General features: G+C 40.8%; 1 protein-coding gene across 4 annotated transcripts in view; it reads right to left on the bottom strand.

Moving 5' to 3' along the window:
• Positions 1–259: 259 nt before the first annotated feature.
• Positions 260–24,477, bottom strand: part of FGF12 (fibroblast growth factor 12) — a 430,891-nt gene continuing 406,673 nt past the window's right edge. For all 4 annotated transcript variants that reach the window (XM_075861773.1, XM_075861772.1, XM_075861771.1 and 1 more), the window contains one exon: positions 260–9,794. In XM_075861773.1, the coding sequence (XP_075717888.1) occupies positions 9,676–9,794 (119 nt within the window). In that variant the 3' untranslated portion in view covers positions 260–9,675. The remainder of the gene's footprint in view (positions 9,795–24,477) is intronic.

The raw sequence follows: 24,477 nt of genomic DNA, 5'->3' as shown, positions 1-24,477 counted from the left end.
ATGGGAAAACCCCTTTAATGATGGTGGTGAAGCTGTAGTACCAGGCACAACCATGGACAGGTCTGGCACTGTAGATAGCAGCCATGTTTTTTCAAATTCTGTATAAGCCCCTTAACAGAAAAACAAATTAGTACCAGTCACTTGAATGAGGTCTGCTGTGTGTCATCTGCATCGTTGTTGTTGTCACCCTTTTCAATCTGTTTCCATTTTGGGTCCCTTTTAAGAAAATAAATATATGATTGCAAGGAAAAAAAAAAACTTTCACAGTGGCAGCCCTGCATGGGCTAAATCTTTTATTTACATTGTCATTTTTTTGCCCATTTTAAAACTTAAAAAAACAGAACAAGATAAAAGTGGATTGCTACAACCTGCAAGAACTGATCATAACGGGACAAGAAATTAATACAACAGATGGAAACTGATGACATTTGATGAACAAATCAAATCTACCAATTCCATCAACTTTAATCTGTTTAAAACAATACAAACAAAAATGTAAAATGAAAGTCTAATGTGAATGGTTTCTATTGGTAACTGTTGAAATCTTATTCTGCGCTAGTCATTATGCATGAAACCCAATGGTACTTGTGTATGAAAACTAATGTAACTCTAGTTTTTGTCTGCAATAGTTTTTATACATGAGACCGCCCGCATTTGTAGATAGAGATTTAGACAGCTTACACCTCTTTGCTCTGCAAGACTATGATACGGTATGGTAAACATATATTTCTTATATATATATATATATATATATATATATATATACACTGAGCAAATATTTTAGGCAGTTGTGGAAAAGTACTGCAGGAAGAATGCTTTAAAAAATAGCAATGTTAGTAGTTTTTTTTTTATCAATTAACAAAATACAAAGTGAATGAACAGAAGAGAAATTGAAATCAAATCATTATTTGGTGTGACCACCCCTTGTCTTCAAAATAGTTTCAAGTCTTCTAGGTACACTTGCACAGGTGTAGCCATGTGTATGATTAACCAATTATACCAAACAGGTAATAATAATCATCATTTTCATATGTAGGTTGAAACACAGTCATTAACTGTAACATAGACAGCTGTGTAGAAGGTTTAAAACTGGGTGAGGAACAGCCAAACTCTGCTACAAAGGTGAGGCTGTGGAAGACTGTTCCACGTCACAGGTCCACCATAGCAAGACTGAGTATAGCAACAAGACCAAAGGTAGTTATACTGCATCAGCATGGTCTATCCCAGATAGACTGGGGTTTGAAGATGTGCTATTCAAGCTCTTTTGAAGAAGAACAAAGAAAAGGGCAATGTTGAGGACTGTAGATGCAGTGGTTGGCAAAGGAAACTTAGTGCAGCAGATCAAAGACACATCATGCTTACTTCCCTTCAAAATCAGAAGATGTCCAGCAGTGCCATCAGATCAGAACTGGCAGAAACCAGTGAGATCCAGGTACACCAATCCATTGTCTGACCAGAAGTGGTCTTCATAGAAGAACTGCGGCCAAAAAGCCATACCTTTGACGTGGAAACACAGCACAGCGATTGAACTATGCATGAAAACATAGAACCTGGGGTGCAGAAAAATGGCAGCGTGTGCTCTGGACTGATGAGTCAAAATGTGAAATTATTGTCTGTAACAGAAAGCAGTCGGTTTGCCGAAGGGCTGGAGAGCGGTACAATATTGAGTGTCTGCAGGCAAGAGTGAAGAATGGTGGAGGTTTCTTGCAAGTTTTTGGCTGCATTTCAGCAAATGGAGTTGGGGATTTGGTCAGGATTAATGGTGTTCGCAATGCTGAGAAATTCCAGCAGATAGTTATCCATAATGCAATACCATCAGTGAGACGTTTGATTGGCTCCAAATTTATTCTGCAGGAGGACGACTTCAAACATACGGCCAATGTCACTAAGAACTATCTTCAGCGTAAAGAAGAACAAGGAGCCCTGGAAGTGATGATATGGCCCCCACAGAGCCCTGATCCGATCATCGAGTATGTCTGGGATTACATGAAGAGACAGAAGGTTTTGAGGAAGCCGACATCCACAGAAGATCTGTGGTTAATTCTCCAAGATGTTTGAAAAAAAAAAACTCCCCGCCGAGTTCCCATAAAAACTGTGTGCAAGTTTACCTAGAAGAATTGATGCGGTTTTGAAGGCAAAAAGTGGTCATGCCAAATATTGGTATGATTTAGATCTCTCTTCTGTTCATTCACTTTGCATCTTGTTAATTGATTTAAAAAAAACTATTAACACTTCTATTTTTGAAAGTATTCTTAATTTGCAGCATTTTTTCCACAGCGGGCTAAACCTTTTGCACATTACCGTATATTATATATGCATATATACATATGCATACATACATATATGTGATATAATATAGCAATAAAACTAAAAGAAAAAAAATACACATATTTCCAAATTGAACAATAAATGATTAGCCAAGGTATGATCCTTTTTCATGGCAGCGTCAATAGTTCAAGGATTGAGGCATGCATATTCTATAAAATTATTATTGGCAATTCAGCTACATGCTATTCATTCAGTAGTAAATAATTAATGTGTGACTGACAGGAAAGGCCGCCAATTGTCATATACTTATCAGAATATGCCATCAGTTGGAGAATGCAACTTCAGTTAATGTTAGTTATAATACAAAAGATTAATGGTAGAAAATAAACCTGTGCAAATAATTCATAGTTCATATACAGTAACGGCGAGGGAGTGCACCAGCACTTATGTGACCACTAGAGACATCTCTATGCGTTCCATGTGATAATGGCCACTTATAAGGTGATCAGTTGTATCATGAATATTGATATGTAACACAAGGAAGGTGCTGGAAGGTGTACTCCATTTGTGGACAAAATTCACACTGCAATTGAGACTATGAGGTTATTAATCGAGCAGGGTGACTTAGAAACAAACTATAGCTAACACCCTTTCTTTCCAATGAGAAACGGAGGGATATGAATAGATGCTCCGAAGATCATTTAAAGGGGTTGTCTGAAGTAAGGTTAGGGTTACACTGCAATACCAAGCACTGCTCATGAATACAAGAGTAGTGCTCTTTCTGGGGAAAACAAAGCAGACACCTTTATTTTATCCCAGACAGCCATTTTAATGTCCTCAGAGCAGTTGTCACCTCCTTTGGCTAACACAGAAGTGAATTTTAAAATGTAGATTCTGAATCCATCCATTTATATACATGTGGGGCAGAAATGCTTTATACGGGAACGTGCATTTTTGTACCTTCGGACATGTCAGAGAGGCATATCGGAAGTTAACAATGATGGTCCTGACATTAAAACTTCCAATGTTCACTAAATTGATTTTGGGTGGTTTTCCCCTTTGGTTCAGCGGGATTTCCATTGACTTCAATTGAACACTTTCACAAACAGTAAGAACTGCATTTTTCTTACTATAAGGCCACATGGTGGATTTGGCGTGGAATCTGTGGCAAATTACAGTATAACATTAGCGGATAGTTTTTTCAGAACCCCATCCATATGTATCGGAAAACATCGGCGTAGAGATTGCAGCAAAGGGTAAAAGTCACATGCAGATTTTTTTTTGCCATGTCTGGCCACACTCATGTTTTTGTTTTGTTTTTTTTAAGCTTAAAATAATTTGTATAAAATAATAGTAAGAATGAGACTGTAGGCTCCTGTCCTCCCTTAGGTGCGCCTTCTGCATCTTAGTGCACACTTATGTAAAAATACCCTGGGGAAAATTACAATGTATGTCTATGGGAAAAGTATTCCGCAACTCCAGCAGATTTCTGTAGTTCTTGTGTTACGGAGTACTTTCCCCATAGGCTTACATTGTAAAATTTTCTGCATTGTATCTTTATGCTGCGGAAATACAAGGTAAATACGCCACATGTGACTGCACCCATAGGCCCCATGCACACGACAGTATTTTCCATCAGTAATTACGAACCCATTCATTTCTATTGGGCACGGACACCTTTCCGTATTTTTACTGATGGGTGTTCGTGCTGAAAAAATTCTAGAACCTGTCCTATACTTGTCAGTAATTACGGCACGGACTCTCCCATAGAAGTCTATGGGAGCTTCCGTAAATACGGACGGCTACTGATGTGCATCCGTAAACCTCCGTATTTGCGGAAGTGTTGCTAGGAAACATGTTGATGACATAACCTCCCTCTTTTTGTACGGATCCGTATATATGGGTGGAATATGGGTGTATTTACAGACAGTATTTCGGGATAGATGAAAATACTGTTGTGCGCATGGGGCCTTATAGTGGGAAAAATACAATAAATACTCAATTTACCACAATCATCCATGAAATACCTTTTCTTATGTTCGTATATTTAGCCAGTGCAGAATGATCAGAATAATAAGGCTGTGTAAATTAACTGTAAGAAATGTCTCCCCCGCAACCTCTCTCTATACTGTACTAATGGCTAGGTACCGTGGGTTGACATCTATTATATGTAACTTTGAAGATTACATTGTTTTTAGTGATAGAGAGAACTGCTGTGAGAAAATCAGAAACCAAGTTGAAATATTAGCACCGTGCATGAACAAAGCAATCTGCCACTGCTCCAATAAAGATATATTTTTATTTAACAAGCTAAATGTATTAGAAAATGCCCTGCCCTTGTCCCCATACAACAATCTCCATGCCCCTCATTCTATTCTGGATCCAAAGTAGCAAAATAAACTTTACAGAGCAAGCAGGATGCATGCACCCCTCCAGCCAGAATCATTTACATTGAAACATACCACAGTTATGCTGCTTTTTCAATTCATCTGTTGTACAGAAAACCTGGGGCAGATCTACAGGATCTGCATCTAAAATAAAAACCTAATCTGTAAATGGAAGCCCTTCAAAACGGCATTCTATGATTATATACAAACTATTTTAATGTACGATCATCATGCATGTCCGGTGGGGATGTCACATGGGATATACAATGCGTGATGGAAGGTGGTTGTGTTGTTTTTTGTTTGTTTTTCCTAACCGATGTCATAAGTTAGCTACCAGCCCTTTGTTAAAGTTGTTTTAAGTTAATGTGTGGGTATACACATATATATATACACACACACACACACATATATATATACACACACACACACACTTATATATATATATATATATATATGTATGTATATATATACTTGTGCTCATTTCAAGTGTGTGATGAACAGTAAAGAATGGACACATTGGCTTATCACACTAATAACTACAGTACATGCATTTTCTGTACGTTTCCTAACAGTCCATGTTAAAGTGCACTAAGAAGGTAGGTGATGAGCTGAACCACTAAAAAATAAACGCCATAACAGTCTATATGTTTGATTTCTCAATGTCTGTCCAGTCCTTCTATATGCCGTATAGGACATCATGGGGGGTCTCCCTTTAGGATCCCTCTCTATTAGGAATCATGCACATGACCTTTTCCGTTGTGGACCGCAAAACACAGATAGTAATGACTTCCATGTGCTGTTCGCTTTTTTGCAGACGCATACACTAGAATTGGTGAGACGGACCGCAAATATGGACAAGAACAGGATCTGTTTTATAACTTCCGGAATGGACACGCGAATCTGCAAAAAAAAATGGATGTGTGCATCGCCCGTAGAAATGACTGGTTTAGTATGCTATTCGCAAAAAACAAAACAAATAAGAAACTGAAAAAAACAAGGGTCGTGTACATGACCCTAGGCCAAACCAGAGAGAAACTGCAAAAGAGAAGCTTCCACCGTGGAGGACTCTGTGTTACCACCTATTACATAAGTGTCCATTCATTTGAATGGGTAACACATAATACTACATTTCCCCTGCAGAGGCCGCTGCAAGGGAAATGTATGGCCACCTGCAGCTTAAACCACATTGATCAGATGATATCCCCAGGGGTTTCATAACTAGATAATCGTCAGTTGGTGTGCGTTAAGAGAAGGGGTAGCCATGAAGGGACAAACCCTCTAATCCTTATATAAGAAAAAGATATGCAAATTTTCAATATACTGTGTGCTCTCTGCTTTCTAACAGTGAATGGAAACATTCTTGTTTGACCCAGAGGCTGAAAATCCATGCAGACCTAATTCTCACAGCTGAGGGCTTGCTACAATGTTTCCAGTGTAGACAATGATTCGTAAGCTAAATACATCAGCAGCACAAATCTCTCTGAGGGTTTGCTACAATGTATTAGTGTAGCTTAGCTCTATCAACCTGGAGTTAAGGAATATCTAGACTGGTTACAATTGAAACAAAACATCATCTGTGAGAACTAATCCTTCAGTGAGCTGTCTTAACCTCTGCCTCACTGAATACAGATTTTAGCAGTAAATTCAGAGTCCGTGAACAGTGAGGATGCATGGGAGAGCAGAAGAGCCTGATAATTGGAGAAAGAGGCATATTTCTCTAATAGGATGTATTTCAAAGTTTCTTATATTCACTTGTACTATTAATTTATAGGGAAAAAATTGAAACGACGAGTTATACTTTAAGTAAGTCTGTATGTGAAGAAACAAGAATGTTTCCATTCACTAACAGCAATAAAGGTCTTAAAATGGTGAGAAAATAAAACACAAAAGAGGCAGATGTACTGTTTAAGAATAGGACAGCCTAAACTAGGCAGTCAGAAGATGAACCAAACTTATCACAGTGTTGCACGCTGTATAATAACTTTGGCGCATCTTGCTTGAGCTATTAGACACTTTTCTTTTTCTTATACCACTTTTCATTTATCTTATTTTGCAACAGAATTTGTGCCAGATTTTTGGTGCACTTTAAGCCAGGCCCCTTTTTGGTACACTTTGAAAAGTGTCTAGTGAGGCACAAAAATCCGTTTTTTTGGGGCATTTGCCTAAAAATTAGGTCGAAAACCGATGTACCAAAACTGCGCAACATTTTACAATATATTAGACTCAAACATATTAATGAATCTGCCCCATATTAGAAAGTTGTATGGGTCGAGTTACCATGATTGTTTTCTGGTAAAGTTGCCCAAAAAACTACATTTTGCCACAACATATGAAGAACAAAATGAATAAAACTTGCATTAGGCTTCCGTCACACACACTTTTATTTTGGCGTTTCTTATTGGCCTTGTAAAAAACCCCATGAATTTCATGCGTTTTTTACAAACATTTTCTGGGTTGCTTTTTTTTAATTTACACATTTCTAACATGCATTTTTTTTCAGGCGTTTTCTTTCCCTATAGAGAAATCTACGGAAAAAAAACCTGGGAAAAACACTCCACCAGACTGCGTTTTGAAAAAAAACCAAAACACAGAACGCCTAAGGATCCTAAAAAACGCCACAGAAAAAAAATACCTCACTGTTTTAGTGTGTTTCATATTTGCCAGTTGATTTACAGTTTAAAAGAAAAAAAACAACCAGAAAAAACACCAGAAAAATTCCATGTCTAAACCCCTTACAGGTGCTGAAATAGTGTCACCCCCCTTCACACAGAGCAATGACGGAGACCGACTTCCCGTCGCCTCAATGGAAGAAGTTTATTGCCCGTAATTTATCTAAGTATAAAGTTATTTTTGGTAGAAATGCTGTATACAGTAATTCTTCTTAGTATTGGCCATGATTTCTAACTCCGGTGGGAATTCTAGAGTACTTTTAAATAACACAAAATCTGACAAGAAAATGTGTAGAAAACGTTGTATCCTAACATTTTGACACAGAACACTGAATGCCAAACACATTTCTAAAGAAGAAAAACTGCAGCACTCCAGACTTTATTGTTCTAAAAAGAGTGTTTATTCACCAATACATGTGCAACCGTTCAACCTTCATGAGGTCTTTGTCAACAACAACTTGACAAACACCCTTTTTTGGTACAGTTAAAGGGGTTGTCCACTACCGGACAACTGATGACCTATCCACTGGATAGGTCATCAATATAGCATTGGTGCGTGTCCGACACCAGGACCCCACACCGATCAGCTGATCCGGCTGCCTGCGGACACCGGATGTCATTGCACAATATGCAGCGTACGGAGCCGGAAGCAGTTAGCTCCGTGCATTGCATAGCGGGCGTGCTGCAGAACCGCAGCTCTCCTCTTATTCACTTGAATAGGAGCAGAGCTGCAGTACTGCAGCTCGGACGTTATTCTGTGACTGGAGCCAACTGCTTCCAGCATGGACGTCCGGTGCCCGGAGGCAGCTGACCAGTGTGGGGTCTGGGTGTCGGACCCCCACCGATCATATACTGATGACCTATCGGTGGATAGGTCATCAGTTGTCCCAAGTGGACAACCCCTTTAAATCTGGAGTGCTGCAGTTTTCCTTTTTGCAATTTTGGTCACCTGGAAATCGAGACGCTGACTGCTGTGCACCCCCATTTCTGACACAAACGAAGTGCTGCTACTTTCTTTTGCTAAACACATTCCTAAATGTATATTGGACCGGTAAATGGCTTCTGTTCACTTTCTGGTTTTGTGTCTTATATTAAGTAAAATGAATATAAAATGAACTCAAAAGTGATTGACTGGTCAAAAACCAGTAGATTATCTTGTGTCCCGGAATATTGGGGTATCTGATCTCCTCTCAGCATGGATTGGGATAGACCAGGTGGTATCATAAACTGCTTCGCTATGTATAAAAAAAAAACAATCAGCTACATGCAGCAGCAGACGGATATTTCAGTGGTTGTCCCAGATTTAACAATTTTCTCCTATCCACAGTATAGATAATTGTCAGATCCCCGGGGGAGCCACTGCTGGAACCCCCACCGATTCTGTGGATAGGTAATAATTGTAATTGTTGATTCTGGGACAACCCCTTTCTGTAGATGATCAGGTGGTTTATATGGCTTAGATAATTTCTTAGAACAAAATAATATCAGCACCTATGTAAATGTATAGAATTCTTGTTTGAATGTTGATCGTCTGATCGCCACTCGGGATCAGGAGGGACATTTTTTCATTTTTAGAGCAGATTGGTTCATGCTTTATGTTTTGTTTTTTTAACAAAATTGATCTATGGATCAATTGGAGTAAAATAAAGTTCTAGTTTATCCACATCTTTTCTTTTTCTCCCATCCCTTGGTTGAACTTGATGGACATATGTATTTTTCAACTGTTCTGTGTAACTATTAAACCACTCAATGCCGTTTTAAGCCATGCAAAGAAAAGTACAGATAGCATTGCAGGACACTAGATAAGTAATGTAAAAGATGGAAGAAACTCAATGTAAAGAATGGCTGTGAAACAAGCACCTAACAACTAACCATTATATTATTTAACCTGCACATTTAAAAATGAGGTCATCTGTAGAAATAGTGTAGACTGCTTCATAAATAGACATAAATGAAATAAAAAAAAGATCATGTCATTAGAGTGAACCTCGCTTCTACTAAGTGGTTTCTGCTTTTTTTTATTTTTAAGGTTTATTTATCCAGAACTTTTGTTTTCTTTTAAAGGTAACATCTTTATTGTATATTTTTATGCAGAGATGGGAACTTATTTGATCACACAGCAAACTTCGCAGAAAATATGAATGGAGTCCAGATTCAAGAAGTTTTCTTCAGATTTTTTTTTCTGGTTGGTTTAAAACATTGCACAGGCAATTCAATTTCCATTTGTTTGTTCCATCCAAAGAAGAAAACTTGACTTCAAAAAAGTAGTCAGCGGAACCTTTTGTGTCAGTTTATATGTAACTTTTCTGACATTCCGGAGGGTTCACTCTCAGGACAGGGCAGCATTTTGGCTATGTTGACTCTTGATTAACAACTTTTCCACCATTCATGGTTGGTGTCCCTGAACTTTTTCTTGAACGTAGTTGCTTCTCTCCAATTTCATGCAGTGATGGCTCTCTGTACATGCACACTGCAAAACAAATAAACACTATTAGTTCCTGCAGAGTGAAGGCTCAATCTTCATTGGTCTCATTATCATTTCTCTATGCTTTATATTTACCTAATCCATCAAAAGACTTCAAATATCTAGACTAAATATCTAAGATACGGATACATACACACATACACATAATTGAATGTTGCTCTTAATGATATACTGAAAGCATAGAACGATATACAAACTGAAAAAGACGACTAAACTCCCCTTGTTTTTCCAATATCCATAATGGTTTGTGACAGTCATGTAATACTGGTACAGTATAGGTATAGGATCTGATGATGGTTGTGCTGAGCAGCCAAATTTAGGAATACATTTTTTTCAGGGTCGAAAAAAATGCAATGATACACAAATGGTTTGAATCGAAATTGATATATTATATATATTATCTACAACATATCTATAAGATTGAAAATAAGGGAAAAGCAGTTAAAAGAGTTAAAATGAAAAAAAAATAAAAAATCAACCATCTCATTACTAAATCGTAGCCCAGCATTCAGGGAAGTTTTATTTTTAAGAAGAAAGCAAAAAGCCCCCATGGATTCCAGATGGTTTCAAATGTACCCACAATACTATTCCTTCTGGCAATCAAATGTTACTAAATGCATTCACAATACCTTACATTACTATAAAAAATTGCTCATTTATTGCTGTGTATTGTTACTATCTCATTGCTTTATAAGGCTCTTCTGTTATATCACATTCTCGAAATAAGTTAAATAGAGCTACCCCAAAAAAGTGGGTAACTAAATGCTGTGTCCCAAACTGCCGCATTATCGTGTGTAAGGCTGGATTCACATCCAGCGTTTTTAGTATTTTTTTTTTATCCTGGCGTTTTTTTTGCCATGTTTTAAGCAACAAAAAACTGCTGCGACCAGATGTCAGCTTGGTCAATGGGGAAGTATAAAATGCCCAACAAACACAAACTTGTGTCTTTTGTGTCAGTGGAGTTTTTCCAAAATCCTGGAATTGGTTTTTATCTCATAGGCCAACATACCGTAGTTTTTTTTTCCCTCTTTAAAAAAACCAAAATGCAACTGTTGCGTTTTTTTTAATAGCGTTTTAGGTGGTGTGATTTCAGAAAAAAATTTGCTGCAATGAAGAATTTTTGTTTCAGATGATATTTGGATCACATGATTGGTGGCAAAATACACTATTAGCAACAAAACGGTACCAAAAATTCCATAAAAACGCGTGTACTGTTTAAAAAACTTGAGTATTTTGTGTGGAGTTTTTTTGGGTAAAAAATGCCACACAAAAATGTGTGTGAAGGAGGCCTAAATCCAGTCCACGGTCACCTCATCAGCCGAATAAAACATGTACATCAGGCCCATGACGATAGCCTCCTCCTCTTCTCTCCCTAAACGGGTTGCCCAGTCCTAAGAAATTGTTGGCCTATCCTTAGGATAGGCCATCAATATCTAATCGATCGGATCAACCCCTTTAATGACAATCACAGTGCTCTATCCATTTCCTGACTGACTACACTACGGCTTATAAGAATGGCTGGCAATATCATCTGGCACGGATGCAGAAATAAAGTAAAAGCCACCTCTAATGCTAGACAAATAGGAGTGTGCCTTCTGCTGGTCACCAGGGATTTTTACTACTCTGACAATCCCTTTAGAAAAAAAGAACGGTATGCATAAGGCTGCAAAGCTGGAAACTCATTATGGCAAAGGATCATGGAAAGTGCCTATGAAGTGATGGTTCATTACCATAGGAGGTGTAAAAATCCATCTACAATAACATGCATCCAAGACGTAATCCAAAACTATCCTTATCACACGTAGCGTACAAACTGCAGAATTTCCAACCATATTTTCTGTGCGGAAATTCCGCAGTGTATTACAGTAGCAGCAAAGTGGAAGAGATTTTAACAAATCTTACTTACATGCTGCCGAAAACATCTCCAAAAAAGTGCGGGTATTGACCGGCGGTGCAGATTCTCAATCTACAGCAGGTCAATCCCTCTTGCGACGCTGTGAAATTTCTGCAGTGTTTACTCTACGTATGAATATACCCTAAAGTGACTGTGATTGTATGGTGCGGATAACTCCTTCTCATATTTCAAGTCTCCAGAAGACAAAATTCTGCTGCTGGTGAACCCTCGTCTATAGCTCTATAGGGCACTAAGTGACATTGTTGAGTGTCAATGAATACTGTTGATACCATCTCAGCTCTAGTTAAAATAGATTTTGATTGAATGACTCCCTCGTTCCATTACCTAAAAATGCACTAAGAGTGCATAGGGGAGGGGGTCATCTAAGGCAAACAAAACTGTTTTGTTTTTTTTTAAAAAAGGTGAGATCTTATTTATGGATTCTGGAGATTGTGTCTGATCAGCTATCTAAGCTTTGAGATGAGTGCATCACAGACTGACTAAGTAAGGCAGAGCAGAAAATTAATTGATCATCTTTTATAATGGCCTCATGTCACAATAATGGGTTTCCTATATGAATTATATCCTCACCTCTACAAATCTAGAGTGGAAGTCACATTTTTTTTTTTCATGTGTAGAATCTATTGACTATTAAGACTGGATAGTTAATGAGCTTTGTGAGAATAGACAGGTATTCAATCTAATGTCAGGACTGGTCTGGGAGAACATTAGTGACTCTAAAAATTATTGAAAAAAATATCCCCCCCCCTGAGTTTGCATAAACTGAAACCTCGATTTAGGCCTCATGCACACGACTGTGCTCGTAATTACGAGCACGGCCGGGCACGGGCAGACGGCCGCTTTTGCGAGCCGTGCTCCCATTATAAAGTATAGCAGCACGGCCCGTAAAATAAAAAAATAGAACATGTTCTATTTTTTTAACGGCACGGGTACCTTCCCGTGAGAAAACGGGAAGGTAACCACGGCTAACAGAAGTCTATGGGCCCGTTATTGCGGGTCGTAATTACGACCCGCAATAACGGGTGTTTTTACGGTCGTGTGCATGAGGCCTAACAAGTTTAGTTCTGGTTTTTGCTAAGTAACCGAATAACTGAAAGACTACTCACATATACTGGTGTCAGAAGTGGGGTCATATACAATCCCAAAAATTAAGGGAACACTTAAATCACACATCCCATCTCGATGAACAAAATATTCAAGTTGAAAATTTACTGATATAAATTGTGTAATTCCTATCAACGTTCAATCTTAACCAAAATCAGCAACCAATTGAAGGCTGTATTACAAATTACCCCGACACACAAAGTAAAAAAATCACAGGCGGATCCAATTTGCATGCATTTCATCACGGCAACTCATAATGTGACTCAGTATGGTGTATGACCCTCACGTTCCTGTATGCACTCCTAACAACATCTGCGTATGCTCCTGATGAGACGGCTGGATCAGGGAAACAGTGAGCTCCTGGACAGCCTGCGGCGCTACTTGGCAGCATCGGACGCACTGATTCAAAATGTGCCAGTAGTTCTCAATTGGATTGAGGTCTGGGGAATGTGAGGGCCATTTAATGACATCAATGTCTTTGTCATCCATGAACTACACACTCGGCCACGTGAGGCATTGTCCTGCAGCAGGAAGAACTTAGGGCCCACTGCACCAGCGTATGGTCTGACAATGGCTCTGAGGATTTCATCATGGTCCCTATCACATGGAGGTTTGTGCGACCCTCCAAGGATATGCCTCCCCAGACCATCACTGACCGACCCCTAAACCGGTCATGCTGAATGATGTTGCAGGCAGAATAACGTTCACCACGGCGTTTCCAGACTCTGTCACGTCGGTCACATGTGCTCAGTGTGAGCCTTCTGGACACCATCATGTGATGCGTCAAATAACAGAACAGGAGTGCTTAAGCGAACCCCCTCAACTACCAAGTTTCTGGCTTTATGGTTGTCTGCCCCTGTCTAGAAAGTGGACGTAAGCATATTAGCTTTCACACAGTACGTTTTGTGGTGCATTTTTTCCAGGCGTTTGACAAAAACTGAAGAAAAGTATAGGAAAGCATTATACTTTTTTATTTTTCTATTTGTAATGTGGCCCACTGTTGTGTTGGCACTCTCTATCCTAATTTGCTGTACTTAGCCAACAGGGCGTGAACTGCCCTCAAGCTGCCTCGCGCTGACTGGTCAACATCAGAGGCAGGAAATCTAGCTCCACCCCGTTGGCTAACTACAGCAAATTAGCTTATAGACAGCCAACACCACAGTGGGTCATATCTCTGGAACGGGGGTGTCCAGGAAAAAAACAAAAAACAGCGATTGAATCAGGGAGACAGCGCTATTCAGTTCAGTTAACCAGTTCAACTTATATAACCTAGTGATAGGTCCCCTGTAAAAAATAATCTAAATACAGTCAGTCAAACCCACCATCTAAAGTATATAGAAAACTTATGTCCTAGTCTGTTATAGTCTACGCAGTCTAAAATAATTCTGTCCTCCTTCACTTCTGTGTGGTTGAGGGGAAAACACAATCCTGCTGACCACCACATAACTAGCCCCAGAGCACATTTTTTTAATTCATCGGACACTAACCATTTTGTGGTGCAGTATGAAATTTATTTACTGTTAACCCCTTGCCGCCACAGCCAATTTTCTTTTTTATTTTTTTCATTTTAGTTTTCCATCGTCGCATTCCAAGAGCCATAACTTTTTTTTATTTTTTCGTCGACTTAGCCATATGAGGGCTTGTTTTCTTGGGACAAGTTGCATTTTTTTAATGCCACAATTTTAAATTTGCAGGGGTGAGATATAAAAAAAACAAAAAAAAAAAACAAAAACAACTATTTCGGCATAGATTTTTCAGTTTGGTTCTAAAGTCGTTCACTGTGTGGTAAAATATACATGTTCATTTTATTCTGCGGGTCAGTACGAATTTATATAGTTTTTTTATATCTTTTTCAAAAAAAAAAAATTGCGTGCGTCAACATAGTCTGAGACCCATAACTTTTTTCCATTGATAGAACAGTGTGAGGATTTTTCTTCTTTGCAGGGCAAGCTATAATTTTTATTAGTATCATTTAGGGGTATTTTTGATGACTCTTTTTGCAATTTTTTTGAGAAAGCGAGGTGACGAAAAAACAGCAATTCTGGCAATATGATTTATTTTTTCCTACGGCGTTTACCCTGTGAGTTAAATGACATATTATTTTAAAAGTTCTGACTTTTACGGACACGGTGATCCCAACTATGTTTATTTTTTTAATGTCTACATGTTTTGTGTGAAAAATGGGAATTTTTTTACTCATACTTTTTCTTTATCAAACTTTTTTTTACACTTTTTTTTTTTAGACTTCCCTAGGGACTTTTTCTATTCAGTTATGCCACTGGCAGGGCTTAATAATCTAGCCCAGAAAGGGAAACATGCCTTCACTACTTCTCTGGCTGCCATGGAATCTGCTCGGCACCCTGTGATTTCGTTCCTCCGTCTAACTGCTCAAATGCCATGATTTCGTTCCTCCGTCTAACTGCTCAAATGCCATGGTTGCTGCTTACCACGGCATGAGAGGTTATAGGGCCGTTACCGGCGGGTGTCAACTGTATTAAACAGCCGGCACCCGCTGCGTTTGGTGCAGGTTCAGTCATATTGTCAGATCACACATGTGCCGTATATGTACTGCGGATCGTACTAAGGATATAAGAATGTGTTACACCTATGTGAAAGCAACTGAAGGCAAATACACTTGTTTTTTTGCATCAGATTTTGCCACCACTGTGGTTGCGGTTTACTAAAATAATCAGTTCTAGAACTGGCCCAAATATATAATGCCATCATGTGCACATTTATCATATATTAGGAGCAATTTGAGCTCTTTTTATGGACTTGTAAATTCATGCATCTTACAACACTACTAAACCTGAAAAAAATTTAATACTAAGTTCATACGCATTATAGAATTTGTGATAAAAGTTTTTAGAATTATAGACTATGTTGCCTCCGATATATACACTATGGTTGATCCTCTATCATGGTTTTGATAAAAGTAATGTTTCCCAGCTTGCACCAGAGACCTTACCTAACATTATTTATATGCAGCCATAGATGTATTTTTTCATGTCTAAGCCAAGATTGAAGAAAACAAACCTGTCACACGATATGCTTTCTGAATGGATTTGCTGGATACTAAAAGATAAGCAAAACCATATTCTGAGAGTCAGTAATCATTCCTACAACTACTCTTTGCCAATCTCCACTGCCTGACAAAAAAAACACCACATAATCTGCCTGAAGGACAAATATCTTTTATAAAGGCCTAAGTTAACACTTAGAATTGATGTCCAATATATGAACAATAAAAACATTATGGCCATAGTTACTATTTTTTGTTTTTTTTGCATAAATTTTACTTAGATATTGACTAATTTACCACCATTGATTTCCACATTCACAGGATAGACCATCAATATGTGATCGGTGGGGGTCCAACTCCCGGCACCCCCGCCGATCAGCTGTTTAGAAGGGGGAGCGGCGCTCGTACGACCGCTGCTTCCCCTTCATTCCTTATCTGCCCATACTATCATTTTTTGACACACTTGTAGCGGCAGTTCATAGTATTACAGCCTTCTCCCATTGGAGTGAATGGGAGAAGGCTGTAATACTGTGAACCGCCGCTACAAGTGTGTCGACGACTCACAGTAAGCAAGTAGTAATGAAGGGAAAGCAGCACTCGTATGAACGCTGTAACCCCTTAAAAACAGCTGATCGGCGGGGTGCCAGGAGTAGGAGCCCGAGCGATCACATATGTCTGGCCTATCCGGAGCATAGACCATCAATTTTTTGGGACTTGAAAACCTCTTTAATGTTTTAAAATGTTTGTACCCCAAATGATGAGCTATTCGAGAAGGTGAACATGACATGCCATTGAACTAGTGAATAGCAACACCTTTTGGAGTAAAGAACAACTGATGTGGCAAAATAACTTGGTAAAGCTTTTAAATTGTTACTCGATTTTACATAAGCCACTGGTCGAAACTCCAGGTAAATGTTCATAATTTGTAAAATGGACCAACCGGGGTTATGTAACATGCCAGGTTTGTTAATTCTTTCCCTTTGGTCCCTCAAATACAAGTTACCAAGGTGCTCTGTATACTATAGGCCCTTACTCCACAGGCGCTGTATGTTACTGGTCTGTACAGGAGAAGCTCTCAAAATGTCGCCCCCTCTCTAAAATCATTCAGTGCTCTGCAGCTATTGGCTGATGCTGCACCTCACACACACTTCCTGCTCTGCTCCCAGGATGCACTCTGCACATATTACTTTTAATACTGAGAGCGCTCGTCCCTATTTTAGCTATTTCTGCCTGCACTTTGAGAAGGAGACAGAAGGTAGTAAAGAGTAGTAGCTGAAAGGGAGCAGAAAGCTTTCAGTATTTAGGTATGGTCCCATGTAGTGGCGGGCAAACACACCCGAAGTCCGGCTTGCTTGCAGTGGCCAATGGGAGCGCAATTTTAACAGGTATTTAAGGAACGATCGTGCAACCGCTGTATGCATGGTTTCAACTGCATGTGGCCGCTGCTACGTGGGACAGTACCCTTAAGGGCTCATGCACACCTCTGTATTATTGCTATGTACAATCTACAATGAATTTTTTATTTTAAACATTTCATTATTAAAGGGTGACTAAATGTTTGACAAAATTCGGACATGTCATAGTGACATGTCAGAAGTTCTGATTGGTGGGGGTCCAAGCACTGGGACCCCCACCAATCGCTAAAACGAAGCGGCAGAAGTGCTTGCGTGAGAGCTCAGCTGCTTCGTTTCTGTTCGGCTTTTTCTGGAAATCAATGTATCGGAGTACGGGCTCAATAGAAAGTGTATGAGCCCGTACTCCGATACATCGGCTTTCCAGAAAAAGCCGAAGAGAAACGAAGTGGCTGAGCGCTTACACGAGTGATTGTGCCACTTCATTTTAGCGATTGGTGGGAGTCTCAGTGCTCGGACCCGCACCAATCAAAACTTATGACATGTCACTATGACATGTCAGAGGTTTGTCAAACGTTTAGTTACCCTTTAACTATTCTAAACTCTCTCTCCATTCAACCCCAAGTTTCATTAATATGTCCCACTACTCTATCTTTACGATCTTGTACACTATATTTGTAGTTGCCCTCCCCATTAACTCCTCAGTTTGAACACACCTTCATCCTCCTAATAATCTTCTCCTGAAGCGCAGATGCACCCTCCATATTCAGGGGCAGTAAATCCATTCCAGAGAACATGTAGTCAATAGAGAAGTCGGCCCAGTTCTCCTTCCTACACCAGTTCTTCAGCCACTTATTCACCTCCCTAATCTCCCGCAGCCTGTCTGGTGTTGCATGTGGTACAGGCAGTATTTGAGAAACAAATATATTTGAGGCACTTGCCCTAACTTCACAGCCTAGGTTTCTGATATAATTTTGTCATGGTCATTGGTGCCAATGTGTAACATGACTGCTGGGTCTTCACCAGTGACTCCCAGTAATCTATCAACCCAGTCAGGAAGACAACACACTGTTCGACAATCCTGGTCTTTATGACAGATTGTCCTATCGGTTTCCCTAATAATTGAATCCTCCACTACAACTACCTATCTGGCCTTCCCTGCTATTTCCCTCCTAAGGAAATATTCATGCGGTGCGGTTCTGCTGCCTTTTTGGCCGCACGGCTGAAAACCACACTGCAAAAAGGCGTGTGTTTTTACCGCGAAGTGCTACAGTTTTGCAGTTAGCAATGAAACCGCGGCAAATATTGGTAAAACCGCATGTGGTTTTGAGGTGCAAAACACGGAAAACACGTAGTGTGAATACAGCCTTACTGGAGCATGCATTTCCCGGTCTGGCTGCAGAAATGCTAGCCCTGAACTTGTTGGGGTGTGCTGGATCAGGACTAGCCTCCCTGACACTCCTCCCTCTCTCTGCCTCCTGACTTTCACCCAGCTAGCTGCCTCATTCTCCTGCACCTCCGTGATTCCATCCACCCCCATATCAGCTCCAGTGAGTGCCTGCTCAGTATTGGGCCAAGCTTTACGAATGACTGCACTTGAGAGTTATTGGGTAAGAAAACCATAAATATTTACATAGCAGCAATATACATAAAAAAAAAGTTCTCCTGCCAATATTATTTTTAAAGTGAGTAGTTGCAGTTTTTATTTGCAAATTCACCGAAATTTGGCAGCAGATAAATTAGCCCAAATACTGTAAGCCCTTATTCACACGACAGGGTTTCCCGGCCGGGTGACGGCCGTTGATAAATCGGCCGTCACCAGGCTGCATTAGGAACAATAGACCCCTAATGGGGCTATTCACACGACCGATTTTTTGACGACTCGGGAAACCTGGCTGTCAAAAAATAGGACATGCCCTATTTTCAGCCGTTTACCCGGCCGCCCGGCTCCCATAGAAGTCTATGGGGCCGGGTAATACACGGCCATCACCGGAATGTGTCCCGAGTGATGGCCATGTATTCCGTCGCTCGCTCTCTCTCTCCTGCTCACAGTGCAGAGTGCATGTGAGGAGGAGGAGGGTCTTTTTACGCTCCCTGTAGAAGTCGGAATCTCTAATCCCAGGCCGGGGATTGGGGATTTCACTATAGGAGAAGTGAGTGACTACACTATCCATATATGGACACAGCGACGTCACTCACTTCTGAAGCGGAATCCCCGACACCTTGGCCGGGGATTCCGCTACAGGAGAAGTGAGTGACTACGCTGTCCATATATGGACACAGCGATGTCACTCACTTCTGAAGAGGAATCCCCGACACCTTGGCCGGGGATTCCGCTACAGGAGAAGTGGGTGACTACGCTGTCCATATATGGACACAGCGACGTCACTCACTTCTAAAGCGGAATCCCCGACCCCGTGCTGGGTGGCATTACCTGCAGGGGGCTGGGTGGCATTACCTGCAAGGGGCTGGGTGGCATTACCAACAGGGGGCTGGGTGGCATTATCTACAGAGGGCTGTGTGTGGCAACAAATTTAAATGAAATTCATCCGATTTTAAAACGTACAGGGAAAAAAACGGATGCAAAATGGGTCAAAATCGGTCGTTAAAAACAGCAACACGGCCCGGAACGGATGACAATCGAACCCTGTCGTGTGAATGAGGCGTAAGTTGACTGAGCTGCTCCAGGAGACAATGGAAAATACAGCTGACATAAAGTGAAGTTCCACCCTTGATTAATCTTTGCTATATAGTCTAGTAAAGAAATGAATAATCGGTATCTACCTCAGCTATCTGCTGCTCATTGATTCTATTATGGCTTTTTATTTTTTATTACTATATGGCTTCTGTCCCAATTGGGAGTATACATGGAATGAAGATCTGCTTGGCTCATGAATACCTTAAAGGGTTTTTCCACTTGTAGAAATTCCACTTCCATTTACTTGTAGAAATAGCCTTTAAAGAGGCTCTGTCACCAGATTTTGCAACCCCTATCTGCTATTGCAGCAGATAGGCGCTGCAATGTAGATAAGAGTAACGTTTTTATTTTTTAAAAACGAGCATTTTTGGCCAAGTTATGACCATTTTCGTATTTATGCAAATGAGGCTTGCAAAAGTACAACTGGGCGTGTATTATGTGCGTACATCGGGGCGTGTTTACTACTTTTACTAGCTGGGCGTTGTGTATAGAAGTATCATCCACTTCTCTTCAGAACGCCCAGCTTCTGGCAGTGCAGACACAGCCGTGTTCTCCAGAGATCACGCTGTGTCGTCACTCACAGGTCCTGCATCGTGTCAGACGAGCGAGGACACATCGGCACCAGAGGCTACAGATGATTCTGCATCGGCGTTTGCAGGTAAGTCGATTTAGCTACTTACCTGCAAATGCTGATGCTGCTGCAGAATCAACTGTAGCCTCTGGTGCCGACACGATGCAGGACCTGTGAGTGACGTCACAGATCTGCACTGCCAGAAGCTGGGCGTTCTGAAGAGAAGTGGATGATACTTCTCATCAGAACGCCCAGCTAGTAAAAGTAGTAAACACGCCCCGATGTACGCACATAATAAACGCCCAGTTGTACTTTTGCAAGCCTCATTTGCATAAATACGAAAATGGTCATAACTTGGCCAAAAATGCTCGTTTTTTTTAAATAAAAACGTTACTGTAATCTACATTGCAGCGCCTATCTGCTGCAATAGCAGATAGGGGCTGCAAAATCTGGTGACAGAGCCTCTTTAATTACCCCAGCAAAAAAAATTAATAAAAACCAATTTAAAAAAACTTAGCTTACCTACTGCTGGTTTCAAAAGCCACATGATGACATGATGTCCATGGAGATGTCAAGTAACATGACTGTGGCAGCCAATGGATGTTGTCTTGTTAAAGCAGCATACATCAATTGGCCATCTCAGTCATGTGAAGTCTCTATGGACATCATGTCATCACGCCACTTTTAAAATAAGTAGTGGAGACGGCCGACAGCTGGAACTAAAGTGGCATTGAACAGGTACGTCTGTTATAAAGATTTTTGTATTTTCATTTTTACATTTTGGTTGAAGAGTCAGAAAATACCTGTAGAAAGTATTTTTGAACATGTACTTTTCCCTTATATTTTTTTGTTTTTTTAGTATTGGCCAGTAATTTAGTTCCTTAGCCAGAAGATAAGCCGCTGGCAGAAGTGTTTGGAGGCGGGTTGTCTCCCTCTCTAGTGAGCATGCGTGTTTATAGGGAGTTGAGATAAGATCACGCTCAACCACACAAACTTCTTTGGCCCAAAAGCTATCTTATGTGAATGTGAGGAATTGACATGGTGATCAAACCATTTGGATATTCATGTAATAAAGAGCAGGGCTACAAGTGGCCGTGGCAGTCACCTCACGTGTGGTCACTATGGACTTCACGTGACTGCACAAGATACATGCCTACTCCCGGTCACATCAGCATTTATGGCGGGACAACAGCAATGGTGGGAGATGCAAGAGACCTGGTGCAGAATATTGCAAAGTTTGATATTTTGAGCCCTTTGTTATTTTTCAATCCTAGAAATCTTCTATAAAGCTGTTAATGAGCCAACAAGGTCAACAGCCCATTCAGAACTGTAAACTTTTGTGCATTCAAAGTACTAAAAAGAGACACGAGCTATAATGAGAAAAATAAAAGCAAGGCAAGACGACCTCAAAGTATAGACCCCTACACCTACATCCCTACACCTATATGACAGGTGTCGAACGGATGCTCTGACGCAAATGCGAGCACAGCCCAACATTGACTGGTAGTAAATTTCAATTCCCCGACTCTACCATACAGTATTATCGCTAAACAATAATTCTGATAAAAGAAAGATTGACATTAGAGAATTATTCCAGATTAACAAAGGTAAAAATATGACACTACCACATGCAGACGTTACAAACAAACCAATAAATAAATAAATAAGTAAAGCATGTTTCAAACATGGCAAACAAGGATTTTATTATTAATTGCTAATATATTAAAAGAATACCCTCTAAAACGTAGCGCATATATAACCACATGTGCTGTAGCTCCAGCAGACTTGTATACACAACCATACATCACTGGGGAGTTAATAAGGACTCACTGCACTGGAAAGATAGGGCAGACATGAGAAAGTGTAACGCTTTATACAAGGGGACTGATTGCACACCAAATGAATAATTACACTGTAACAAGGAAGTCAGGGTTTCCCTGCTATCTTCCTCTCCCATAAAAACGGCCGGGGAGATGGAGGACGGGGAGGGGGGGGGGGGGGGTGAAGCGCTGTTGTATCAGGAAATTCAATGAATGCATTTGCTTTTCCTATATGCTGTTTGATACCGGGAAGCGGTAAAAGGAAATTGCAGTGAATGCTGAGCTGATTTGCTGACTGAAGTCTCTCATATTTAACTAAAGTGCCTGAGGTAATAAGAGGAGGAAAACGCTGGCATTGAACAAGTGGGACATATCTCGTATGTGCAGCTTTTACTTCAATCTCCCACATTCCATCTTAATCACACCATCCTGCATAAAGATCCCGTCTCGTTACTTTTATACAAATCTAATAAATTGCCTTATTATACACCCCTCCGCCTTTTGGATGTGCTGTTTAGAATATATAAGTTAGCCGCAACTACTTAATAAAGTGTTTTTGACTCATTCAATAGTAAGACTGTAAGGTCTTGCGAGCAGGGTCCTCAATTCTTGTTTGAATTGAATATTAGTTTTGTCACTATGTAATGTCTGATATTGTCTGTACATGAACCCTCTAAATTGTAGTTGGCGCTATATAAAGATTATTATTATTATTATTATATTATTATTTTGTTAGCTAAAATGTATTTTTATGACCCTGCAGAACAAAGACGTTGTCAGTAGGAGGAATGTGCAATAATTTTTTTTTTTTTAAATTAACCCGGTATATTTAAGTTCCCACTGACTCATGTGTAAATGACTTGGTGGGAGTCAGATATTGGCATTTACTGCCGTTACATTTGTGTATTTAAGCTTTAAATTATAAATATTATACTACATGTTCAGTGAGTAAATATTTACATGCTTAAATAAGGGCTGGACAAATCCCAAGAGCCGGGTAGCCAATGCCCCTCACACTGGCTCCTGTAGTGGTCCAACTGTCTATGAAATACTCAGTATTCTGCCTACTCCAGGCTTAAATATAATAAAAAGAAAATGTCATCTTTCATCACCTTTATTTAGTGTAATGGCAGGAAGGAGGTGAAGGGAAAGTGAGCCCTAATCTACCCACCGCCCTGTCCCTGCCTACTTGCAACGACCCGCCCTAGGCGACGGGGTACAACTGGGCGGCGGTCCCTACGCTGTCTAAGTGCACGGGAGAACAAACAGGGAGCACGCAAGGGAAGGGGCAGTAGCCACGGAACGCCGCGAGGAAACGGAGCGGTGAATGAGTAGTCAGGACCAGGATGAAGTGGAGTATACCAAAGTGAGCACGGAGAAGGAAGCAAGCCAGGGGCAAAGCAAAGCAGGTTAAGCGGAACTGCAGCAAGGCAGAAGCACGGCAGAAGCAGGCTGGAGCAAGCAGCAGTGAGGCCAGGAATCCAGAAGAATTACAAGCACTGAGGAAGAGAACACGGCAGGTAATAAAGGACAGGGGGCGGAGCTAACTCCGACTGACCAGGCCGCGATAGGCTCTCCCACTCCTGAGCCTGCCACCCTGGTTGGTGGGAGATGGTGTCAGTCGAACAGGTCTGGCCTCAGGTGTGGATTGATTAATCCCAGGAGTATACCTAGACGTAGTACCTGGCAGATCCCTAACAGTACTCCCCCTTTTATAAGGGGCCACCGGACCCTTACTAAGAGGACCCGGTTTAGTAGGGAAGAGAAGGTGGAACCTCCTGATCAATACCCCAGCGTGAACATCACGGGCAGGTACCCAAGTCCTCTCCTCCGGCCCGTATCCTCTCCAATGGACCAGGTACTGGAGGGAGCCCTGGACCATCCTACTGTCCATAATCTTGGCCACCTCGAATTCCACCCCCTCAGGGGTGAGAACGGGAACAGGAGGTTTCCTCGAGGGGGACCAGGACGGGGAGCAGCGTTTAAGGAGGGAGGCATGGAAGACGTCATGTATGCGAAAGGATGGGGGCAGCTCCAGACGGAAGGATACAGGGTTGAGGACTTCAATGATCTTATAAGGTCCAATAAATCGGGGAGCAAACTTCCTGGACGGGACCTTAAGGCGCAAGTTCCTGGACGACAACCAGACCAAATCCCCGACGACAAACCGGGGGTTAGCAGAACGT

This window comes from Rhinoderma darwinii, chromosome 4 (genome assembly GCF_050947455.1).
Source record: "Rhinoderma darwinii isolate aRhiDar2 chromosome 4, aRhiDar2.hap1, whole genome shotgun sequence".
NCBI lineage: Eukaryota > Metazoa > Chordata > Amphibia > Anura > Rhinodermatidae > Rhinoderma > Rhinoderma darwinii.
This window is presented reverse-complemented; position numbering and strand designations above follow the sequence as displayed.